This window comes from Myripristis murdjan, chromosome 17 (assembly GCF_902150065.1).
Source record: "Myripristis murdjan chromosome 17, fMyrMur1.1, whole genome shotgun sequence".
Classification (NCBI taxonomy): domain Eukaryota; kingdom Metazoa; phylum Chordata; class Actinopteri; order Holocentriformes; family Holocentridae; genus Myripristis; species Myripristis murdjan.
In genome coordinates this window covers 5,817,171-5,840,545 of record NC_043996.1, presented here as the reverse complement: position 1 = coordinate 5,840,545, position 23,375 = coordinate 5,817,171, and the positions used below count along the sequence as shown (strand labels likewise).

General features: G+C 41.4%; 1 protein-coding gene across 1 annotated transcript; it reads right to left on the bottom strand.

Moving 5' to 3' along the window:
* Positions 1-13,261: 13,261 nt before the first annotated feature.
* LOC115375157 (noelin-3-like) lies at positions 13,262-21,919 on the bottom strand. The gene is made up of 6 exons (XM_030074516.1): positions 21,691-21,919; positions 18,428-18,571; positions 16,788-16,943; positions 15,853-16,072; positions 14,536-14,642; positions 13,262-14,240 (listed from the first exon to the last, which is right to left on the bottom strand). The coding sequence occupies exons 1-6, from the start codon at positions 21,757-21,759 to the stop codon at positions 13,563-13,565; spliced, it is 1,374 nt and encodes a 457-aa protein (XP_029930376.1). The 5' UTR covers positions 21,760-21,919; the 3' UTR covers positions 13,262-13,562.
* Positions 21,920-23,375: the final 1,456 nt, after the last annotated feature.

Sequence of the window (23,375 nt, the reverse complement as noted above, 5' to 3'; positions counted from 1 at the left end):
ACAAGTCTGCTTCAAAAAGAGTTCACTGCAGTCATACGCTGTCAATTTAATGTTCTCCCAAGGTGTCTTATCAGTGCGGCCCGGTACACAGAAACTAAACATTCTAAGACAGAATACATTTGCTCTCCCACAGTCATGATTACCATAAATCCCAAGCCAAGGTGCTGTGGTGATATAGTGAGCCATTAGAGAGATGACAAATATATTCATTAGCTTTCTCACACTGGAGCTCCATAGCACCTTCGCTCCATGCTGTTACTCCCCCGGGGGAAATGTGAATAACTTTGTTTTTTGGCACCAAAGGCTATGGTATTGACCCCAGGGGTAATAGAGGAAAAGATGATTGAGAGAGATGGATCGGCATGGCTCACCTTCAAGAGCTATTCTTAGCCTATTGATTATGATTATGAAAAATGCCTGACAGCACAACTTCTGCTTTGTCTCTGCTGCAGGTCAGGAAAATAAAGTATAAACTGCAATGAAGACTATTCTTAAAAAAAAAAAAAAAAAAAAAAAAAAAAATGCGCACCCTCAAAGCTTCTGGGTACATTTTGACTGATTTTAGAATAAGAAATTATCAGTAATGCTAAATTATTCCTAAAAAATTAAATAAAGGCGAATCGACTTGCAGGAAAGTTAATGTTACCTCTGTGCATTAAAGGTGCTCTACAGGAGTCTACACAATTACTAAGCTAAATTTAGACTTACCCTAATGCCCACTGAGTAGCACAATCATGCAAACAGTGGTCAGTAATGTATTATTTAAAAGATTTAAAAACAGCAGTATTGAGGCAAATTTGTTTTTATGTTACAAATCTCCTAGCAACCGTGGCTGGCACCATCATTCAAGACCACTGGCAACTGGGTGCAAATAATGGCTAAATTTATCACAAGCAGGCATGAAAAAGAGAGAGGCTACCTGGAAAAGACTGTTGAGCTGGGGGTGTGGATCCATTTAGTAATTTTAGAAGCACAAAAGCTTGCATTTATTGGGCAGATTTGTTTTAAAATCTACTACAGAATGACACTGGAAGCTGTCTAAAACTAAACAGTTGGATTTTAATCCTTCAAACTAGCCAGCAGATTGATTTAGCAAAGCAATGTTCAAGTATGATGGGAATGCTTGCTGCTTAGCCCAGTGTACAGATACACTGAGCGGCTAGTTAAATCAACAAGTGGACCTCTAACACCTGGTTATGCACTTATCACATTTGGGATTCATTTTAAGTTAGGGTTAAAATAGATTAAACGTATAATTTTACTGAATATAACATACCTGTTGTGGATACATTGCATGCATGGCAGCTTTCAAGGTTCAAAGAGCAGTATTTCTATATTTTTTGAACATGAGTAGAGGTGAATTGGGGCAGCCTTGACTGTTAAGCTATCAAATCATATTCTTTACCTAATATTTATCACTGACAGATATGACCATGACTGCTGCTGAGAAGTCAAAATTGGAGCATTGCTGTCCCTTTAAAGCCCTCCTAACTAACACAGCGCCTTGTTGGACAAGCAAGTGTTTTCTTTCCTCCCCTCCTCTGCCCCACTCCACCTCTTCTATCTCCATTTTCAGGGCTTTCCCGGGGGACGGTTGTGTCGCCATGGATACTCCCATGGCGACCAGCCTCATTCAGACTCTGAGCCAAAGAGTTTGCAGACTCTGCCCTGCTCCCAAGACCCTCCTCATCTCATTACTCCTCCTCTTTAAACTCCCAATAAAATGTCTGTTATGCATGCACCGTTTCCCTGTCACTCGCTTGGATTTTGTACTGCCCTGTGAAATATCAAGTGGTGTAGCTACATCCTGTGACTAATAGAGTCTTAAGAAAGGAATTTTTATTAATAGCCCCCATAAAAAAGGTCAGACTGGCCTCACATGCATAGTTGAATCATGTACACAGAATAATATATGAAACCATATTATTCGTGTCATTTTAGACCACAGGATATGAGACAAAATTAGCCCATGTGTTCCTGTTTAGCAAAACATGTGTGCACACACACACATCCATATACACACATACTGTATGAAACATCCACCAAATAGCATTTGTTTCATTTGAGGTTGATTACAAGCATTTCAGCAGCTTGTGAGACTGTGAACTAAAACAAAGCACAGCCTGGTTGCTGAGTGACAACTTCTAGAAACAGCTGATGTACACAGCAACAGTCGGCTTCAATCAATTCTAATGCAGAGCAGCCTGACAGCAAATTTATCCCACCTGACCTGCTGTAGGAGCTGAGCTCAGTGGAGGTGATACGCCTTCCTGACTATTAGCTTCTAATGTCAAAGACAATATGTTTGACTGAGGTCTGCACATCTCTGTCAGCAAAAACTATAATGGTACTTATTCTAATATGATTACTCCATCCATTACTAATACAAATAATACTAGCAACCTTAATATTGCTGACGCTATTTGCACAGCACTTCACTTGACCAAATTACAAGGTGCTGTATATTAGGGAACAAAATCAACAGTCTTAGCAAACTATACTTGAGAGAAAGCAGGCCTGTGCAACAGCACTATACTGCATAATGTTAAAGTTACCATGACAGTGCAAAATTACATACAAATAACACAATAGGACCACTCAGTAGTTCAGTTACCAGTAAGTATGATATCAAAGGGAAAAAAAGAGCTGAACTGACAAAATGAAAACAAAATTGATAGATCATATTATTAACTAAAATAACAATACCACTATAACATCATGAAATATATAGTTGCTGTTTTCACTCAATTTTGAGCCTTTATGCAGAAATTAGAAGGCAGCGTTCTTCCCTGAAAGGGCTTTAGTAGCTTTCATGGCTTTACTAGAGTGTGTAAGATTTTCTTTCACTTAGTTCATAATAAAAAATGGATCATCTGTGTGTAATAATACTAGCAATACAGTGTTCTCTATTCTCTATCATTTCTTTTGAGATTCAGTACAAGAATGTTTTCAAGGCAAAATATTTCCCTTTTTGAATACGATAGAGATTCTGAATTAACAGAACTGAAAATAGATTGACCCCAACGTAGCATGGGTGCGTGAGTGAGTGTGCATGTATATGTGAGCACACTTGATGCAATGACTGAAAGTGATTTAATAAAAGCACCGTATTTCTTTTTTCATGCGCTTTCTCCCTCAATCCTGGAAGATCTTTCCCTTGAAAGAATAAATCCAATCTCTTTTTACAATGCCCACACGAAGGCCTTGCCAGCCCCTGGCACAGATCAATCTCCCAGGCTCAGCAGTGGAAAGTTAATCTGGAAGAAGGGGCTGTTCCTCCATGCCTCGACATACTCGGCTGTCAGTCAAAGATCTCAGTGCACCTGTCCTGACAACCGTGGAGGCTAACGTCCTGAATACCCCTCCCAGGACCTGTCAATCATCATCTCTTTATCATCTGTCTGCCTAACTACAAAGGAGTTCTTGAGAGAGACTGAAAGTTATTTGACCCAATCCATGACTGCTAATCAATGTAGATTTTACATTTACATTTTAGGCGTTCAGCTGATGCCCTTATCCTGAGCAAGTTGTGAGTGCAACAACAGATCAAGCTTGAATTCATACATTACTGATTTTTATTAAAGTACAAGGGTCACCGCTATAATGCACTAATGCACTGTCCATGTTACAGTTAATATTTGATTATAAAAGAGAGAAATATGACAAAAACTAATAAAATAAATGCTAAAAAGAACAGCCAAAGTGATCAGCCACAAGCATCATCAGTCACAATGGCACAACAATGGCAATGAGGGTTCCATCGACAAAACAATAATGTTGATCAAACCAATGTACTGCAATTTATGAATTAACACCATTCCCAATGCCAATTCGACTGAGTGCAACAACAAACCTCTCTGCCATATTAACTGTCTGTTTTTCAATGACAGTGTCATGTGTGGGTATAAAATCGCCAAAGCAGGGCCAAACTGAAGCTAATAAAAAGAATGGATCCCTGTAACCTGAGTCAATACAGAGTCAACAAGCCCAGGCTGTGACAGCTTTATGGAGCCCATTCATTCGGAGAGCTGAACCCTTAGCTGCTGTGCACACAGATAAGGAATGATTGCAGAGGGCAGCCAACCCGAGAACCAGCAAGTGACCTCTAAAATAAATACAGTTTTGGGGTTATGAGACAACTGTTTGAAGGGCAAAGCATCACATGATATCTATCTATCTATCTATCTATCTATGTCTGGCTCGAACAGGCCGATATTTGTGGAAACTTCCAATGAAGTTGTGGACTAACAAAAACTTGACAAATGCAGCGAACATCTCCTCCTCCCCTTCATCTGACATCATGATACCTCGGGACAATCGTGAACGCTAATTCCTGCCTTGGGGCTCAGCAGTTCAGCCGGATGGACAGACAGACCTCAGTTTAGCTTTGATCATCCGTAGCAGCTTGAGTGGATGTGACATTTCCGCAGCTCATTTACTGGTACATGGTTTTTGTCAATAGTTGCTGTTGGAGGGATTATAAAGCGATGTTTGAAGAGATGAGGGGAGGTGTTGGCAAAATGTGACAAATGAGTTAGAGGGTAGGTACTGCAGGTATTTCTTTTTTCCCCCCTCAAGTTTCTGTTGCAATATTTCTTGCTTATGGGTTCAGTAGGTGTTGTTTGTTGTGTCTCACAGGTTAGAGGCAGGTTAGTGGTTTAATTCACACGTTCATAATAAAAGTTATGTAAGGCACTTAAGGATGAAAGCAACAACCCAACAAGTTCTGATTCCTAAAGTTGTCCTCCTTTTCAGCTCACCACACAATTCACGCATCTCGGTGAGGCTTGATAGAGGTTTTGTGTCCTTTTCTGTTTTCACAGCTTTGTAAAGAGCCATGTGTATTATGAAAAAGAGCCATTTGAGCATTGGGTTTTTGATAAGTGTCAAGCCAAGTCAACCTCTGTTACTCATACAAGGGGGCAAAAATAATCTTAACAAATTAAACAAAATACAGAATAACAACTTCACAGTGAAGCAGAGGTTTGGAACATTTCCCTCATATTCAAAATCTTTCTATTGTCAAAATAACAATGTCATTTTGTAAAAGATCACAGCCAAGCACAATTTCCATTTCTATTCATCTGGAAACAAACCCAATTACAAAGTGTGACATATAGAGGAAGGATTTTGATAGAGCCCTAATCTTGTCTTGTTATAGTCTGGCTTTAAATGTAAAGTCTAAGTGTTCCCTGCCACCACTAGCGGTTAACTTTAATGACTTCAATCACCACAGCTGACTTGTTTTAGAGACGCCAGTCTGTGGCTGTATCTCCAACTGAAACTATTTTTCAGTGCCCTCAAACGTGCCTTGATTGCGAAACAGAATATTTGACAGGACTGAAACTAAATTGATGCTCTCTAAAAGAAACCTCTTGTCTCACTTATGCTGGAAAATGACACAGGGACAGAAAAACTGCTTTTTAAAACTTCCATTTCTCAGGGATGTAATTTTTCAGTTTTTTTCTTTCTTTTTTGGACACACAACTGCTTTTCATCTCCACTGGGAGATATCAGTCTTCACGCCTTTCTTCCCTGCTCTGTGCTTTTTCCAGACTTTTGTGTTCCTGATCACATACCTGTTTTGCCTGTTGTGTGAATCCAATGCACAAAAGTGGTTTGAATCCCAGTTTAAAGCACAGTGATACAGTGACATGACTTGATCTTCCTCTTTATAGATTAGCCCAAAGCTGTCAGGGTGATTTGTGGCATCACATACTCTGATCGTAACATCAGAAATACATTTTGCATTTCATCTGTGATGCTGCAAAGGGAGATTCCATGCTGCCCATAGTGCTGAGCATATGATACAATTGTAGCCTAATCCTTTGTTTTTGCAACACTAAATTCTGAACTAAAATCATCCACATACTTCATGTTTATGTGGTGATATTGAAAAGTAGGTTCTCCCAGGGGATTCTCTTAAAGTGGCATCAAATTTGCCACAGTCAATGCCAAGACTTTTCTCATTTGTTTGATGTTAGAGATCCACGACATTTTATTTATCTCTCCAGTTGTACAAGTACAAACGTGTGAAATAGTTTTGCTGGCAGGCAAAGAAGCTACTGATAAGGCCTTTCAACAAAACGTACAGTATTGCTGGAAGGCCAGTGTTAAAAAATGTTAAATGTAAATACAGTGCCTGTTTAATTTCTGCAGGACAATCCTTGATGTTTACATTGTCAGCAGTGCCATCAACAGGTATTAATCAAACAAGCCGATTTTAGGCTCACTAGTTGCAGTTTTTGTGAGAAAGCTCAAAAAAAAAAAAAAAAAAAAAAACGGAAAAAAAAAACTCAGATAAACACTTAAATACTGTTCTCTCATATTTCCACAGCATTTTGAGAAAACACGCCGAAACACTCGTGTGCTTTGCAGCTAAATCTCTCCACTGCGCCCCTCTTCAGCACCACGGAGAGCGCCAGCCATTTAAACAGCTGAAAGATTTTTAATTGGCAAGTGGCAATAAAACGCCCAAAGAGTCATTCGGCAGTACATAAAATGCATGGCTACCTGGTGACGCTTTAAGAGAGAAAATAGAGAAATATGTGAACAAAAATGTCCTTAAATCGGTGTTGTGCTGAAAGAGAAACGCTGCGCAGCTGACACGGGTGCAGAACTCAGTAGGGTATTGGCCGGCAAATTAATCCGTATGAAATCCAAGAGTTTTCTCACAAAATTACAGCTGATAAGCTGAAAAACGGCGTGTTTGACCACAAGTAATACCTGTTAAACAGATCGACTCTGATCCGTATTGGCTCAGTGAAGCAGGAAGTACATGGGGCAAATGGGATCGTGCAGTTCAACCAGCTTCAGCTCCGCTGTTGACCTGATCAGCTTCACAGCTGATAAACCCCCAGTCTTTAAAAAATTAATGAGGCATACATGGACCGTGTAGACTCAACCACTATCTGTTTCTTTTTCTCTCTCTTTGTCATTAGACACGCACGCGCACACACAAACAAAAACAAAATGAAAAGAGGGAGCTATGCATGTAGGTCTTGCTCAAGGATCCCGGTGCAGTTTGATCTGGCTGGACTCGAACCCGCACCGCTGGATTAAGTTTCTACCTGTTAACCAACTGGCGAACTACTCGACCAGTTGTCCTCCCCAAATCTTGTGTTTTCTGCAGTAAAAAACACTCATCCTGCAAAATTCATGGCACTGTGCCTGTGGATGGAAAACGAGCTTTTGTGCCACAACAAAGACTCAAACACGGTGTGACTGTGTTTGATTGCTGACAAATTCATTAGCTGCCATTTGAAACTGTTGCAAAAAGGTTGCCTGCAGGTTGCCTTCTTAGCAACTGTTGCTATGCATGTCAGGATTTGCAGTCTGCCTGGCTGCCTGCAGCTGATTGACGGCTGATTGACAGCTGACCATTTTTAATGGACATTCTTGTTCATATGTTTCTCTTTTTTCTCTCTTAAAGAGCCAGCAGGTAGCCATGCACTTTATGTACTGTTGTACTGTTGCAGTGATTGGCTGGTAGATAATGACTCTTTAAGCTTTTCTTCATTGCCAGTTGACTATTAGAAATCTTTGAGCTGCATGGAGAAACAAATGAATTTGTGTTTCCACGTGGCTGCGGACTGTGCTGCAAAGGTAGCTTCATGGATCTCATTATGTCACAGAACGTGAACTGACTTTGGAAACACAAGCCTATAGGCTGCAGGTCAATATGAAAAATCATTTTCATCTTTGCGTCTAAGTTCAAACATACTCTCACTGAGTGGTAAATCGTGTTGGCACTTTGTGATTAATCTGTATTTCCTTTCGGAGCCTAAATTCGGCAAAAGGAGCAAACCCATTATAATGAGCAGAGGAAACCACTCCTTCAATTTTGCGCGTTCTAGTTGACACAGCTTAAAATACATCTTCATCACCCATAAGGAGCCAAATGTTTGTACGCTTTTATCTGATCTGTGTGCGCACCTCTGATCAATCAGACTTATTCCTTTTAAAACACACAAAGCCACTAGCTCTACTACAAACCTTTAGTAAACTGGGGGGAAGGGAAATCTTTCTCGATCTTTCTTGTTCAGTTAAGGCTTCTTTTATGGTAAGACTGAGCGTTGCTGTTTTTCAAATGCTTCTCCACTTTCATGGTTGCTTTTTTCATATGTAATTATGAGGGAGTTTTGAAGTGATTGTGCAGGAAGCTGCAAAGTACACGTGTCTCTCAACACTCACATGGTTTCCTCTTATATTTTCACACCATATTGAGAAAACATGCTGAGACACTCGTGTACTTTGCAGTTAAATCTCTCCACTAGGCGCCTTTTCAGCACCACGGAGAGCGCCCGCCATATAAACAGTGGCACATCGCCGCAGGAGCTGAAGGTTAGATAATGGCTCTGCAGATCAATGCAGGACACAATTACTTCAGCTGAAAAAAAACAACCATCAAATGTAACGTTCCTGTGTATTGTCCATATATTTGACCAAACTGTACTTTGATGCACTGACATTGGTAGCGTTCATACCAATAAAGCCTTTGAATTGATAAAATAAAGCTGGAAAACTGAAATTGCTTTGCCCCCATGTACTTCCTGCCCTAACAGAGATTAGAGTTCATCTGTTTAATATATATTTCACAAGTTTTCTTTGACAGGCTACATGATAATAAGTAAAATCTGTCAGATTTCAACAGAGACGTGTGTGTGTGTGTGTGTGTGTGTGTGTGTGTGTGTGTGTGTGTGTGTGTGCGCGCGTGTGTGTGTGTGTGAGTCATATGGGTATGGTCAGCAGTGAGCTTAGTCGTGACTGTCAAGGTCACCCAGAGAAACAAAATCAAATTCATTCATACAAACCTTTATTTATGCCTCAAAAATCATTGAGGCTTCCCTAATTAGCAATGATGGCAAGATGCAGCGAAACACGTAAAATTAAACAATTCAGAAAATGAGGAGTGCAATGAGAAGCAAAAGAGCAGCAAAGCTTGTTAAAACCACTTGAACATGGGAATTCTTTTTCTTTTTTCTTTTTTTTCTTTTTTTATCACTTGCCTCCTTAATGCTTGTGATGGCTTTACAGATGCCAGTTCCTTCAGCTTCAGGCAAAATGTTTGTGGATAGACAGCTCATCAAAATGAGGGACAAGGGTAGGGGCAGGCACTTGCCCAAGGAGGGAAAGACTAACACCAAACGTCTTGTCTTAAAGCAAAAAGCTGGATATTGTGACTGAACAGGTATTCTCTCTGCTCATCTGCATTCTGCACCTCTTTTTGTGAAATTGCATCCCCTCAAAAATGGTGTGCAGAACGCTGCTGAACTCCATAGACAACTCTATAGACATTGAATTTTGCAAACATAGAAAAATTGGATCCAGTGGCATTGTGTCCAGGGCAAGGTGATATGGTAACATGTTAGATGCACTGGTTATCAAACTTATTGCAGGTGGTTCAGCATTAGCAGCATACCTTATTCTCAATCTTGAGCTCTCATGTTGTGAGACTTGGCATTCTGGCAATATAAGAATAACAGTATCTAGATTTAGTGCCTTTCATTGACTGTAAAAGCAGGGGTTTTTTATGTTGATACTGGGGGAGGTTCTTGATGTTGGTGTACTTCAAGGATCAATATGTCTTGAGATCCATACTGTGTTTCCTAAGGTGTGGAGGTGGTGTGGTTGCCTCCCTGACCTTTAAGGTGCATCCCATCTGGCTGATCCGCAGCAATCTGACCTAAAGGAGAGTTTCAACCCCCAGTCTGTGAGAGATTCAGCTGTGGGTGTTTGGAGATCCTGCAGTGGATATCAACGTGGCCATGCAAGTATGACTGCATGCATGCACATGTGTATGTGTGTGTGTTTAGGTGTGGGATCACTTGGTCTGAAGTTGTTGGTCTCCAGTGAGAATGCAGCGTGGGATGGTAGAACTGCCCGAGGTCATCACACGTACACGATGCAATCACACCTCCTCTCCACAGAGAGTCTCTCTAATGATCAATATCCACATGGGTCCCTACACCTGCACTGTAAAAAAAAATTACAGGTCAAATATAATCTTGCATTGACTCATACAATTTTAATTTTAAAGTGGCCAGATTTGCCAGTGTTGTGGGATAATTTCACTTGTTTTGTCATTTCACTTCTCTATCTAATCAATGTCTTGCACTCCAGTTGTTTCAAGGCAATGTCCCTTGATTGAAGAGATATTGTCTTCAGTGATGAGATAATTTAGTCTTCTTAATGTGACCTAGAATGCAAAGCATCCAACATATCCTCTTTTAAGCGTGAACATTATTGCATTCACAAATGTAAAGTTTGGCCTGATAGTAGTACTAGAGGAAAGATTATATGCTTTCATTTCAGGAATGCTCGCCTTCTGGTATGAGCCACTCCTATCCTCCTAATCACTGTAAGCCCTGTGATGATGGTGCCAGCTGTCCCAGAAGAAGGCCAACAGATGGAGATGAATGCCTTGAAAGTCAAAACTGAGCACCTTTTTGTGGATGTTTCCCCACCCTCTTCTTCCAGCATGAGAGAACTACAAAGACAGACGTGATGTTTTTCCTTACAAGCTTCAAAATCCGTGTTTCAAGACCATGACAACACGCCGAGGAGTGGGAGAGAACTATCCCTGTTGGGGGTTTCTGGAGTGCTATGCCAGCTAAAATGAAGGCTAAAAGCAGGCCAAATCTGCTTTCAGAAGCTGTAAGGGCAGACTCATGGGAGAGCCCCTTTCCCCTGAGGTTGATATTTGCATGGCTTTAGTTAGACTAGCGCTTGATGATGTGCCAGCTACAACTCCAGCTAACAACCTTTTTGCTTGAAGCGGTCCTGGTGGTCCCATCTTTCGAGGCCCCATCAGCCCTCTTGGAGCAATTAGCACACTGTTGGGCAAACCCATGTGCTTTGCATCAGCAGGGAAAGGATGGTGGGACCCTCACTGCCATGTGTAATGTGGGTGAACATGGCCTGAATTACACGCTTACTTTGGATATGAACATGCTGGGGGTGTAACAGTTCAATAAACCCACAGTTCAGTTTCGTTGTGGTTTTTGCGTCACAATTTCGGTTTCAGTTTGGTTTATTTTGAACATTTTGAAAACACTACCATTTCCAGTGTTTTCTGTATTTTGTCTTATTGACTTTTTTCATTCAGTGATTTAGGACAACAATATGAAACAGCTATAAAACCATACAACTATTCTTTCAAAGGCAAAATTCTACTTAGAGAACAAAAACAAACAATGAAACAAATTAAATGATTTTCACTGCCTCGGTGAGTGGTTAAATGGCTCTCATACAGTGGGTGTGTTTGTAACAATGCACTTTGTAAGGTGTTTTGTGCATGAATGGCTTGTTTTTGTACAGTTCAGTTTTGCACTGTATTGAATGATTCTTTTTTTTTTTTATCGTTCAGTTTTACACCCTTATCATATGCTTGTCTTGGAGTGCACTTCTCCTTATTACTTGTGATTCTATGGACACCCTTGCTCATACTTGCAATACTTTTTTGAGGCTTGAAGCAGTTCTCCTTCTAGCCCCCAGGTGGCCACTGAGATCCTGGTTCTCAGTGGTCCTCAGTCTGCTGGATGGGGAGCTGTGGCAGCTTGGCAGCCGTGCCAGCTGCCCTCAAGCTACCTTTCCCAGCTTGAGGGCAGGATTTGGCACCCAGCACCGAGCTGGCTCCAGCAGTGGCTTCGGCCACTGAGGGGGGTGAAGCATTGTTAGCTGGCTGCAAGCCCTTAAGTAATTGAGATCTTGCAGGGTGTAAGGGCTCCCTAAACCACGGCGGTAACTTCAGGAAAATATTTGTGTTGTGGTGCAAGGCTGCAGGACAGGATCCAGGTTCCTGCTTCCTGCTGGCAACTTGGCCTTAACAGTTAAGGTTCTTGCTGCTACCATTACCGGCACATGATCACAGAATGGGCCACAACACTTTCTTGGTCAAGTATATCCTTTCTTCTGAAGGCGCTGTCCCCAGTGCACATAAATCATTCCACTCCTCTGTAAGGTTACTGCCCTCCTCCCTTTATATTATAGGAGGACAAAACAGCTACTGTATTGCATCCAGTTTGTGCATTCAAACTCAATACTAGACACTTCTTGAGATAGTGAGAGCAGATCTTTGGCTGCCATGGTGACACTGACAAAGATCATGCATTGTCTGGGCACGGGCACTCATACTGGGTGGTTGATGCCATCAAGCCTGCGTATGTGACAGCAGGTAGATTCACACATTCTGAGTTTCTGAGGTTACCTGACACTCTACCTGGGACACTGGCAAGTCCTGGGCAGCGCTCTCCACCCTCTCCAAATTTACACACTCAATGCCACGTCTAACTGCCTGCTTTCCTCGGCTGCTCTCCCAGTAGTTTTAACACTTGACCAGTAAATGAGTGTTTATGACGCTACTAGTATTAGTCACCCACTCTGTTTACTAATACTGAAGTCAGGAGGGAATGGAGGAGAATTAATTGTACTAATATTTCTTGGAAGCAGAGATTCTCAGAAACAACAAACGTATTAGTTGGATGAAGCCTCAGCCTGGACACATGACTGTAGCAGAGATTGCTCCTGTAACCTGCATGGCCTCTTGCACCCCTGCTGCCCCTGACTGTTATCCTGAGGACACAAATACACCAAATGCTGACTTAATCAAAACAATCATTTTATTTTGCTGATGTATAACTTGTTATTTACACAAATCAACGCTTATTAAAGTAACCTACTGTTTTAGTTATAAATGAATAATAACCATTAATATAGTTAGAGAGGGAGATAATGAGATGTTTTGCCAATACAAAATACACAGATATAGAGATACAGTATAAATGCTACTAGGATAGCCGACATTCATGCACAAGAGCTGTTAATCTTGGGCTTACAGAACGTACTGCACCGAATAAGGCATACACTTTTTTGAACTGTTGCATAAGATACAAAAAAGCCAAGTAACTGTACAGGTACTTTATGGTTCACCATATTTATCATTGTCTTTTATAAGGTCAAGTACACAATCTTTTGAAAAGAAAAGAACATAAGACAAATTGAAAGCTAAATGGAGGCAGTAAAAGGAGGAAATCAATTAGCAGACGATGATGAATAAATGGCAAGCAAAGGCAAGGAAACAAAAAGAGCAATTAGTGAAGGCAGAAAAAATGTGAATAAATTAGGAGGATGAATAAATGCAGTGCTCAGTGATAAAACACTACAAATGGAGAGGTCATATTCAAAATGCTTTATGTTCTCTAAAAAAAAAAAAAAAAAAAAAAAAGTCTTCCAAAAATCATTTACAATTTATCTCTCAGTATTTTTTTTTTTTTACAGGGAATCCACCTGGTATAACCATCATCATCATCTCCCCTGTAGAATTTCAGTTACCTATAGAATGCTTGAAAATGTACCAAATTGTGCACAGCCATTCATTTTGTATGAGAGGATGTCACTTTTTCTCAAATGGTAGATCTCTTTTTGGCAAGTGACTATAAGTCAGTGCAATGAAATGAAATAAAATGAATTAATGAATAAATAAATAAATAGATAAATAAATAAATACATAGCACTTAGTTATGAAAAACAATACAAGCAAAGAAATGATCCTTTTTTACCCTTCAAGAGTCATCCTCAGTTTTGATGATGTGGAATAGTGTGACATTGAACAGGACCTGGTGGCCATTGTTCCAGCCGTACAGGGCGCGGTCCCTGGCGTTGTAGTCCAACATGGACATGTGGAAGTACTGGTTATGAAAGGGAATGTCTGTGTACTCGTACGTGGAGGTCTTGGTGGAGTAAGCGTAGTACACCTTAGCGCCGGTCAGATGGGAGTTGGTGATGTAGAGCGTCCCACAGATCATGAAAGACTCCCCGGCGTTCCTTTTCGAGTATTCTGTGTTCCACGTTTTGAGGATCTGGAGCGTGTCCGGGTTTAGCTGGCTGATGACGATGTTTCCAGCGTTCTGATTGGTGGCGTAGACGGCCCACAGGCCCAGCTCGTCTGCCATCAGGTCGATGTCTGAGAAGCCCCCCCAGGTGTAGGGGTAGACGTTGTGGAAGCCGGCTGACTCCAGGGCCCTCTGGGTGACCACGCGGCCCGTCTCAAAGCTGTACCTCACAATGATGTTGCTCTGCATCTTGTTGTAGTAAAGAGACCCGTTGAACACCACATGATTGGTTCCAGCCCATTTGAAAGGCAGGGAATAGGTTCTAGACTCAGCTCCCGCCACAAAATCGGTGATGGATTTATATTCTTTCACTATCCTGTTGTTGGTGTAGCTGTCCATGTACCAAACCTGGGGGCAAACATATGCAAATTAGACAACAGTCCTGTGAGGTTCAATATTTAAATTTATGTCAATTATTTAATTAATTATTTTTTTAATCAAAAATGTTTCAAAAAGTTTCTTTCTGTCTGGTCTTGGCAGTAAAAAAAAAAAAATGAAATAAATAAAATACAAATGTGATGTTGAAATTCTACATCTCCCCTCTGAACAACAGGAGGGAAGCAGTTGTATGTAAATTAGTGAACCACTCGCAGTTGTCCCAAAGCCCTCCAATAACACGGCAAAGCACATCAACTCGGCTCACCCTGTTGTTTTTGGGAGATGCCTGCGGGTCAGTCATCCAGGCTCCGAATCTGGTCCCTGAAGTTTTCACTGTCAGCGGCCCAGTGATTTTCATAAGCTTGCCACATGCTGGGAACACATCACACACACACACATACACACATACACACACACACACACACCACACTTGTCATATACAAACTACAACCAAAGCTATGATGCTGATATTGGAATAAATCACAAAGTGCTGGATTGCTTATTTCTAATAGTGGCACAGAAAGATGGACAACAAGAACTGGTTTTCTTTATAGTTTGTGTTGAACATCTGGACACAATTGGACGCCTTCCTCTGCCAGTAGAGACACACTGCCAATTAAAAACCTAAGAAACAGCCACACACAGAGCATAAAAAAAAATACACACTTATCTGTTAGACCCAGGGGAGCATTTGTTTTGCCTTGTTTATGAAGTCTGAGAGAGTGTGTTGAAATGCTTTTGATTCATCTTGCCGAACACTTAACAGTGCTAAATGGTACTCACAATAAGGGAAGACCCCTATGAAGTATTTCACTGCTATTTTACCAGGGTCTGTCAAAGCCCATGCACAATGAATACAAAAGCGATCAACCTAAACCCAGTCACACTTCTGGCCACATCCCATTTGTGACTACATGCCAGCTAATTTAGCTGATTCCCTTATCTAGAGCCAACGCATGGAGCAGACACAGGGGGTGCAGGGAATGTGGTCAAATGCTGCATCACAATTGATAGGCACACTGGCAGTTTGAAGTGTTTTACTGAAGTTTTAGTTTTTGAAATATTTCTCGGAGGTAGAGCTGCCCTGGAAGCAGAAATAATTTTATTCGAAGAGCTAAACCTCAATCGCTCAAACCAAAGAAGTATAGAATTTCAGAGTACAGCTTAGCTGTCAACTTGAGTGCCAAAAAACAAACTATAGTGAAAATATAATGAAAAGAAAAAACATTTGGCAATTATTTCTTTTTTCATCCTTTATAGACCCTGGCATTCATGATCTTGGAGGGTCAAGTGGCTAGCTAACTACCTAAATAACTTAAGTAACTTTCTTTTGATTTGAATTTTCTCTGTAGTGAAGGTGATAGGCCTCAATGTTACTTGTCCAGAGAAATGGTTCTTTGGTCTGTCTATTTAAGTTTAACTCAACAAATAAGATTATTTCTGCGAATATAACAGCTCTACTCTGACAAAATATAGTACAGCTACAACTCCAATCTGCTGGCAGCTACAATAATCGACCCTTCAGATATTCCACAGTTTAGGACCAATGTGCCCACTCGCCCTTTTTCCTCAGTGGACTTACTGAGTTTGCTCATGCAGTTGCGGAGTCGACTCTCTAGATTTAGGACTCTCTGCTGCAGCTCCTCGTAGTCATAGGCTCCCATCTCCTCCTGGATGCCCATCAACACGCCAGACAGGTTCCTGATCTCCTCTTTGAACTGGGAGATGAGCTTGGCGTCTGTCTTGTACTGTTCTAGGACAGGGATTAGCGGCTGCAGGGACTCCATCTTCCCCTTCAACTCCTGGAATGGACCAAGGGATAGTGCACTGCAAAGACGCCTACCTCAGCAAGTCAACGAATGTCCTTTAAAATATTACGTCTTAAAATCCCGTTGGCAGTTTCTTCACAATAATATGATTTTAAGACTCAGTAATTTAAGATTAAATACTTCTTAAGATGGATGCTTTGTGCAGTGCAGTTCACAGAGGGAAATCTTAATTTGTATCAGAATCACAATTAGCTGGTGGCAGCCAAGGGGCACGACCAGCAGGCTTGTGACTTAAGGGGGGCAGCAATAGCCATTACATGAAAGAGGAAAGCACAACTGGCATCTCTGTGAGGCGCTAATCCCTTAATAGCTTAATGGCTAAAAGTACCGAGTACCAGGACTTCGGTAGTATATGTGAGTGTGTAAATGTGTAGCACCATTCCTATTCCGTACAATTTCTGTCCTTGGTCATTACGGCTAAAAAAGACATGTTCTTAGCCACATTTCTTTGTTGAATAGAGTAGACAGCATCAATTCATGTGATGTCATTGTCACCAAAAAGAACGATCAGTATCCATGCAAACTGTGAAGGTTCAATGAGAATCATGTCCTTGACTATGCGCTGGTGGACCTGCATTGATCTAATCAGGAATGACTGTTTGTCAATTCCAATGCTTTTCGGGCCGTTTCAGAGGACATCCTATCACAGGCTACCCAGTCATGGTTCCCGTCATTAAACCAGATATACCTGAAAGTTTTTGTTGACAAGCGTCTTCCTGTCGGATTCGATCTGTCGGAACTTTGACCGCAGTCCTTTGATCTGGCTCTCCATCCTCATGATGTACTGAAAGTCCCTCTGTGTCCGCAGGTTCAGCACCTCGATTGACTGGGACATGTTCTGCACCTTTTGAAAAGAATGAAACAGCACAGCATTGATTTTTCCGTCTATCGCAAGATTAAAATGTCCTCTGTGTTCAGCCTTTCGAGGGTCTACCATGTTCTAACTTCCCCAGTAAGCAATCAACATTTTGACCTCCACTGTGATTGTCTTCTAACAATCCATGCGTGAACTGAATTGAGCTTTAAATGGATGTTATGTGGAACAGTAATGTGGAACAGCAACGTGGCGCTTCTCTTGTTTGTTTTCTCTCTGTTTCAGAGCTGTATTTCATGTTGCATGGATCCTCCAAGCTCACTGCTGCTGACAACCTATTGGACCTTGTAGTTTTTATAAAACACATCACTGCCCAAGTTGGATTTACAGCAGATATTCAACTGTGGTTTCACAAATGTGCACTAGGTTTATGGGTCATGAGTTCAAGAGAAGCTGTAGTACAGTATACAAAGCATATTTCAGCCTTGGGTGCTTATCACTCTCTCTCTCCGTTTTGCCTATTCTCTCTCTTCTCTCCCTTTTCTGCTTCTTATTCCAACATCATTGCAGCAGATCACTAGTAAAGTGGCACCACGCTCACACATTGTATTCTGCATACTTTTCTAGCTCTGGCTGAGGGATCCTAAAATGGCCTCACTGAGGCCCTGCGGCAGCTTAGTACATTAGTGTCAAAGGCCCCAGTGAATGACAGAGAACACCCTTCGGCAAGTAACATTAAAATGTAGGCTAAAGCAATGTTTCCATATACAGAATTCAAATTGACAAAAGCACTTTCAGTGTCGTGGTGTTTGTTTGTTTGGGGTGTGCAGATAATGCTCCTGTCAGGGGAGAACCTTCCAACTCAGATTTAGGGGATTTTGCTGTTTTCACTTGAATTGATGATGTTGGCTTTTGTTTATAGCTGATTTAATGTCTCTTGGGAATGAAATACACATGTACATACATATTCTGTAATTTCAAAAATCCATGATGGTAGATCTAGATTTTTTTTTTTTTTTTTGCTTGTTTTAGCAAAAGCAGACTTGCTGAGGATACAGGATGCTGATTTGACAGCGGCAAAGAATGAAATTCCTTATCGGATGTTTAAGTCTAATACCACTCTAGACCTTAACAGAGGCCTTGAAGGCTTTGTCTCACTCTAGGGCACTCCAGTGCTGCTAAGGTGAGCTGGAGAGTGTTCTGGTCTACACAAGGATCCATTCAGCTGATGTCATCCATGTAATATAAGCAGAAGTAGAAAATGGGGTTATGGACCTCGCCAGTGCAATCTCTCTGAGGATTAAGGCAACAGAGACGCATGAATAAAGATAGAAATTGGTGTGATGTGTGCATGTGTATTTATGTGTGCGCATGAGAAACGAGGAGCGGTGCTTGTGTATTGTGTATGAAGTGTGATTTGGTGCTTGCGTTTTTTTTTTTCTTTTTTTTTTTTATCTGTGAGTCTGCATTATGGTCAGTTAATTAAAAACACACATGCGCGCGTACACACACACCTTCTCCAGGAGCTGGCGGAGCTGCCTGCCCTTGGCATCTCTGGAGCAGAGATTCTGTTCAGGTGCCACCACCGTGCAGATGCAACGCCCATCTGCATCCTGAGCAGAGCTGTACACCTGCCACCCCTCCTTGGGTCTGATAGTCTGCAAGAAGAGACAAAGATGTAGGCGCAGGCATAGACACAGAGACACACACACAGTCACAAAATAAATTGAATCCTGATGATATCACTATCATAAAATCCCGGCTCACAGCTGTTATGTTTGCTTATTTTTTCCTCGTGGGTCATCCATTCATTCTTGTGCCCTCAAAAGCACTGACACCAACCAATTGCACTGACTGGTCTTTGGAAGAACAAAGTGCTTTCATTGTAACATATTTCTAAACTCACAGTATATGGTCTCCCGTGAATTTCCTCGGCAACGATAAATACTGTTTTCTGGCCTTGATAAATAACCCGAGTGCTGAAATTCTTCTGCTTCTCCCCACTGAGCCTCCCAGTGACTCAACTGAAATCCCTGCTGGGAGAAGAAGACACCTGATTTGCGTGAGCTTTTTCCCATTCTTTATTACACCCAATATGCTCCGCAGCACTACAATATAAAGCTTGAAGAACATAAAGTTATGCATCATAAACCACTGCAGTCATAATAAGGTGCCATCCGCCGATGTCATAGTGCACCCAATAAAAGAGAGTTTTGCTCCAAAGTATTGATTAAAGGCTTTATTTTGTCACCACAAGTGCTAGAAAAGTTGAGGACTATCAGCCATACAAATAGCACCAACATGAAGCCCCAAACAAACCATTTCAGTCATAGTTTACAGTCAGCATGGGAAATAAACACAACCCTGCATCCAAATGCTGGTAAACTTTGAGCGTAATTTTTTTCACACCAAAGTCTCTTTGGCAGTCAACCTGTTATTATTTTGAAGTTCTTTGAGCCTGGTTAAATAGTGAGAAAAACGGGTGAATAAGGCAGTAATGTGAAGCCCTTTTTGTAGTGGAGGTATCCTTTCCTTATCCCATTCATCCTTTTCTGTTCGCCTGAACAGTCAAAAGAGCCTTTGGAATCAGCCATGAAAGATCAGGTCCCCTCTGAGTGGGCGAAGACGTCACACCAAGAAGACAGCACAGGCTTTGACTCATCACTTTTACTTGCCGAGAGAGTGTTTTTTTTTTTTTTTGTTAAGTGAGTATCACAACAGTCACACTGGCACATCAGTTTATACCACTGCTGTTGAACGTATCTCTTTCAAAATGAAATGACCTCCTCAGACCATTAATTAGGTATGTTGCAATGCAGTTTCTAAGGGGATATTTAAAATCATGTGTCGTCTGTCATCTTTTTTTTTTTTACTCCGCTTTCTTGTGTCAAGCAAATAAAATGCCTTCTACACTGTCATTTTTCCAAGTTCTTATTTTTTCCTTGCACACTTCTCATACATGGTCATTATCAGATTGTAGAAATACTGTTACCTATCAAAACATGTCCCCTTAGCCTTTCCCTCCTCTGTTGGTTGCATATAATGCTTGTAATCGAAGAATTCAATCTTATGCTGCTGCTGCCATCACTGTAAATTGTTAACAATATGAGTATCAGAAAAAATCCTCCAGTGTAAAATATAGATGTGTAAATCATAAACTCTAAATGTGCATTGCATGGAAATACAGAGCCCCACTGGAAAAAAGGGGGGAGAGAAAGTGCTGGCTGTTGTGCTGAAGGAGTTGCAGGGCATGTGTGGTACATTGCAGGGACACATTTCTGCAGACAAGGAAACCATATGACTGACTGGGTCCCTTAGTGGACCATGACTGTAGCTGGAATCTGCCTCTCTCTCATGGCATCATGGCTGAATGGGATTAAAGAGGGGGAAAAAAACAACCCTCAGCTCTTCTCTTGGTTTACTATGCTTTGAAAGACTCCTAAAGAGAAGCCAGCTTCACTAATCTGTTGAAATGGTCTCTCTCCTCAGTCTCTTGGGTGACGCACATCCTGTCCCCTCTCCTCACGCTCACATTTCCTCACATTAAGACCGATCTGTCGTTCAGCCAAGTCAGATGCACTCTCCAGCAAGGCTTTTTGTGAGGACTTCTGCATGAGGACTTTTTCTCTCATTAGATTGTTCAGACAGCTGGTTCCTCTTTTGTTTTGGGCAGCAATTTAGACTTTCTGATTCAAGATGCAACATTATTGCCTTTGACACAGATGACCCCAGTTTTTTTTTTTTTTTTTTTTTCATGAATAAACAGTAAAGATGAATTCTGTGCAGCACTTTCACTCACAGCAAGGTGATGCTACGGGAAAGCACTACATCACAATCAGGGCTCTGGCACAGGGATCGTCACTTGCATGGGCAGGATGGACCTAATTGACCATTGTTCTTGTCCAAATGGCTTGGTAATCTGCAAGCTGCTCCTCCTAATTCCCGGTAATGGTCCCACATACATGACCATTTCCAGAGCTTAAACTGCCAAAATATGAAGTATATAAAACATTACATTTAAAAAGGCACTGAGCCAGGGAGCATGAATGGGTAAAGAGCACAATCTACACCTAATGTTACCAAGTCCAAGCCATTTTTACCCTGTGTGTGTCAGTATCAATAGGTTTTGTGCAGCTTCTTCTATCCGGAGAGGGATTTGGACATAATTCACCAGTGTAATGTTTTTTTTTTATAATGATTGAACCCTCTCTTAAAAGTGAGTTACATTCCTGGCACTCATCCAGGATCAATAACAGTACTATGTGGTTGATGTAGGCAATAGTCCCCCCCACACAACCCCTCCACCACCACCACCACCACCACCACCACACAACCCCACATACAAATACACACACACACACTCACCCACCCTCCACCACCACCACTTTGAGTTATTTATCTCTATTGCAGAGTTGGTTTTTTTCCCCCCATCATTTTTGAAGATTAGGTTTACTGTCAATTACTGCCAGCGCTGCATAGTGTGTGAGCCACATCCCAAATAATCAAAATACCAAAGTATAATTACTATGCCAACAAAAAAAGATGTGCACTAATGAAAATTAAAATACAGCTCCGACGTTATTAATCTTCAAACAGCCTTTCTGAAATGTCAGGCACAGCCACCCCCCTTCCCAGAACTTCGCACACAACATTGATATTATGTATAACTAACAGAGCATGTCGTGTTGAAGTTCACCCCAGAGAGCATATGTTATTATTATTATTCCTTATTATTATTGTTATTTAGCACATGTGAAAAGCAGTCAAGGGAACTCACCACTGAAGGGCAGTATCCGAACAGCAGCAGAAACAGCAGCGGGTTCAGGACCACGGACAGCGACCGCATTCTGGTGGCTGCAGGGGGGGAAAAACTGTTTTCCACCTCCGCCTCCCTTCCTTTTTATGGGAATATTTCAAGCAAGTTTCTTCCCGTAGGCTCTCGCCGTGTCCGCTGCACGTTGGTAAAATCCCTGGCTTCCTGACGAGGGCTCAGCCACACTCATCCCAGTTACGCATGCCATGTGGGCAAGCGGGGAAACCTCGTCACTGCAAGCAGCAAAAGTTTGTGGGCAGCGGTGAAAAAATCCTGCGTTAGGGACCCTTCTCCGCGGATATGACATCATCCAGCCGCCTCTCTTGGCTTCTAATTAATCCAGCTTTTGGGGCTGAAGAGGAGCCACCGGCCAGCTGTGCAGTCACAAAAGTTACAGCTGGTTACATTCAGCAGCAAAAGAAAATGGAGGGAAATAAAAAAGAATAGAGGCATGCAGATTAGAGGTTGCCGCTTGTTTGCGTTTACGCACAGGGGGAGAGAGAGAGAGAGAGAGAGAGAGAGAGAGAGAGAGAGAGAGCATACATTATGATAACGACTGTGTGCAGATGAGTAGTTGGTACATTACAACTTTTTTTTTTTTTTTTTTTTTTTTTTTTTTTTTTGGACAACAACATATGGTCAGGAATAATATCATTACATTTTGAACTCTACTTTCATTCCTTCTGCCAAACTCTGAGTATCATGCAGGAGAAACAGTCCTGATTACCAAAACCTTATTTCCATGTGGAGGCGTCTAAAAAGGTGTCATGTCTTTGAAAATGATTAGTCAGTTCTGGCTTATGACAAGAACACACTGCAGCTCCTGAGGCAAGCTGCCGCTATATCAATTGGTCTCTGATCAATACTTATTCCAGAGTAGTGACCAGTCATATATGCTCTGAAATTATACAGCAGTTTCAGTGTTTCAAATAATCAAAATGCGGTATTAAAGAATGTTTGGAGTGCTTATGGGTACAAAAAAGACACTGGGGAATTTACTCAGCTTTGAGTTGTCACAAGATATTCCTTGTCTTGAAAATTCAGTGGGAGATTGTGTTAGTTTGTACTTAAATCATATCTCCTCATTAGTCGGGTAGTTATTTTGATGCTTCTAATACTTTCCACAGTATTAGAAGGAATAAAATCCAAAATATTACAATTTGAAATACATATCACCAGAAAAAAGCTCCTCATTCAATATCTCTGAACCTTTTCTGTAAAATCATTATCATTTTATCATCCAAGGACAGGAGTAACTTAAACCCATCCTTTACAATAAACTGTTATTAATTTTAATTTTGTGCTATCAATTATTTCATAGTAGTGGGTGCCACTTCTTTCAAAAGGTGGATATCTCATTTTTGGAACAAAGCTTGACACTTTGTGAGAGATTTTTTTTTTCCCATCTCTGAAATGTACAGGGGAAAAAGCTTCACTTCAAGGACTCATGACATGGTCTCGAGTCACAGCTTCTGTACTTGGCTTGCCCTCCGGTCCTTCCCCCAGAGAACGAGCTGTTCACAGATTGCAGCAAGAGCTTGTCCTTCACTGCAGGAGTCACCTTCACCCCGGTGGGAGGCCCCCTCTGCCTTGGATCTCCAATCAATGTTTCCCATTATTTTGGGCAGTCTATTCACCTTTCTTCCCTT

What these genes read in the sequence shown, in the direction of transcription:
- LOC115375157 (XM_030074516.1), bottom strand. Translation starts at nt 21,759, where the DNA reads ATGCGGTCGCTGTCCGTGGTCCTGAACCCGCTGCTGTTTCTGCTGCTG. An exon ending in TCGGATACTGCCCTTCAGTG is followed by an intron (nt 18,572 to 21,690) that starts GTGAGTTCCCTT and finishes CTCTTCTTGCAG; the next exon opens with ACTATCAGACCCAAGGAGGG. An exon ending in CATCTCCCAAAAACAACAGG is followed by an intron (nt 14,241 to 14,535) that starts GTGAGCCGAGTT and finishes GTTTGCCCCCAG; the next exon opens with GTTTGGTACATGGACAGCTA.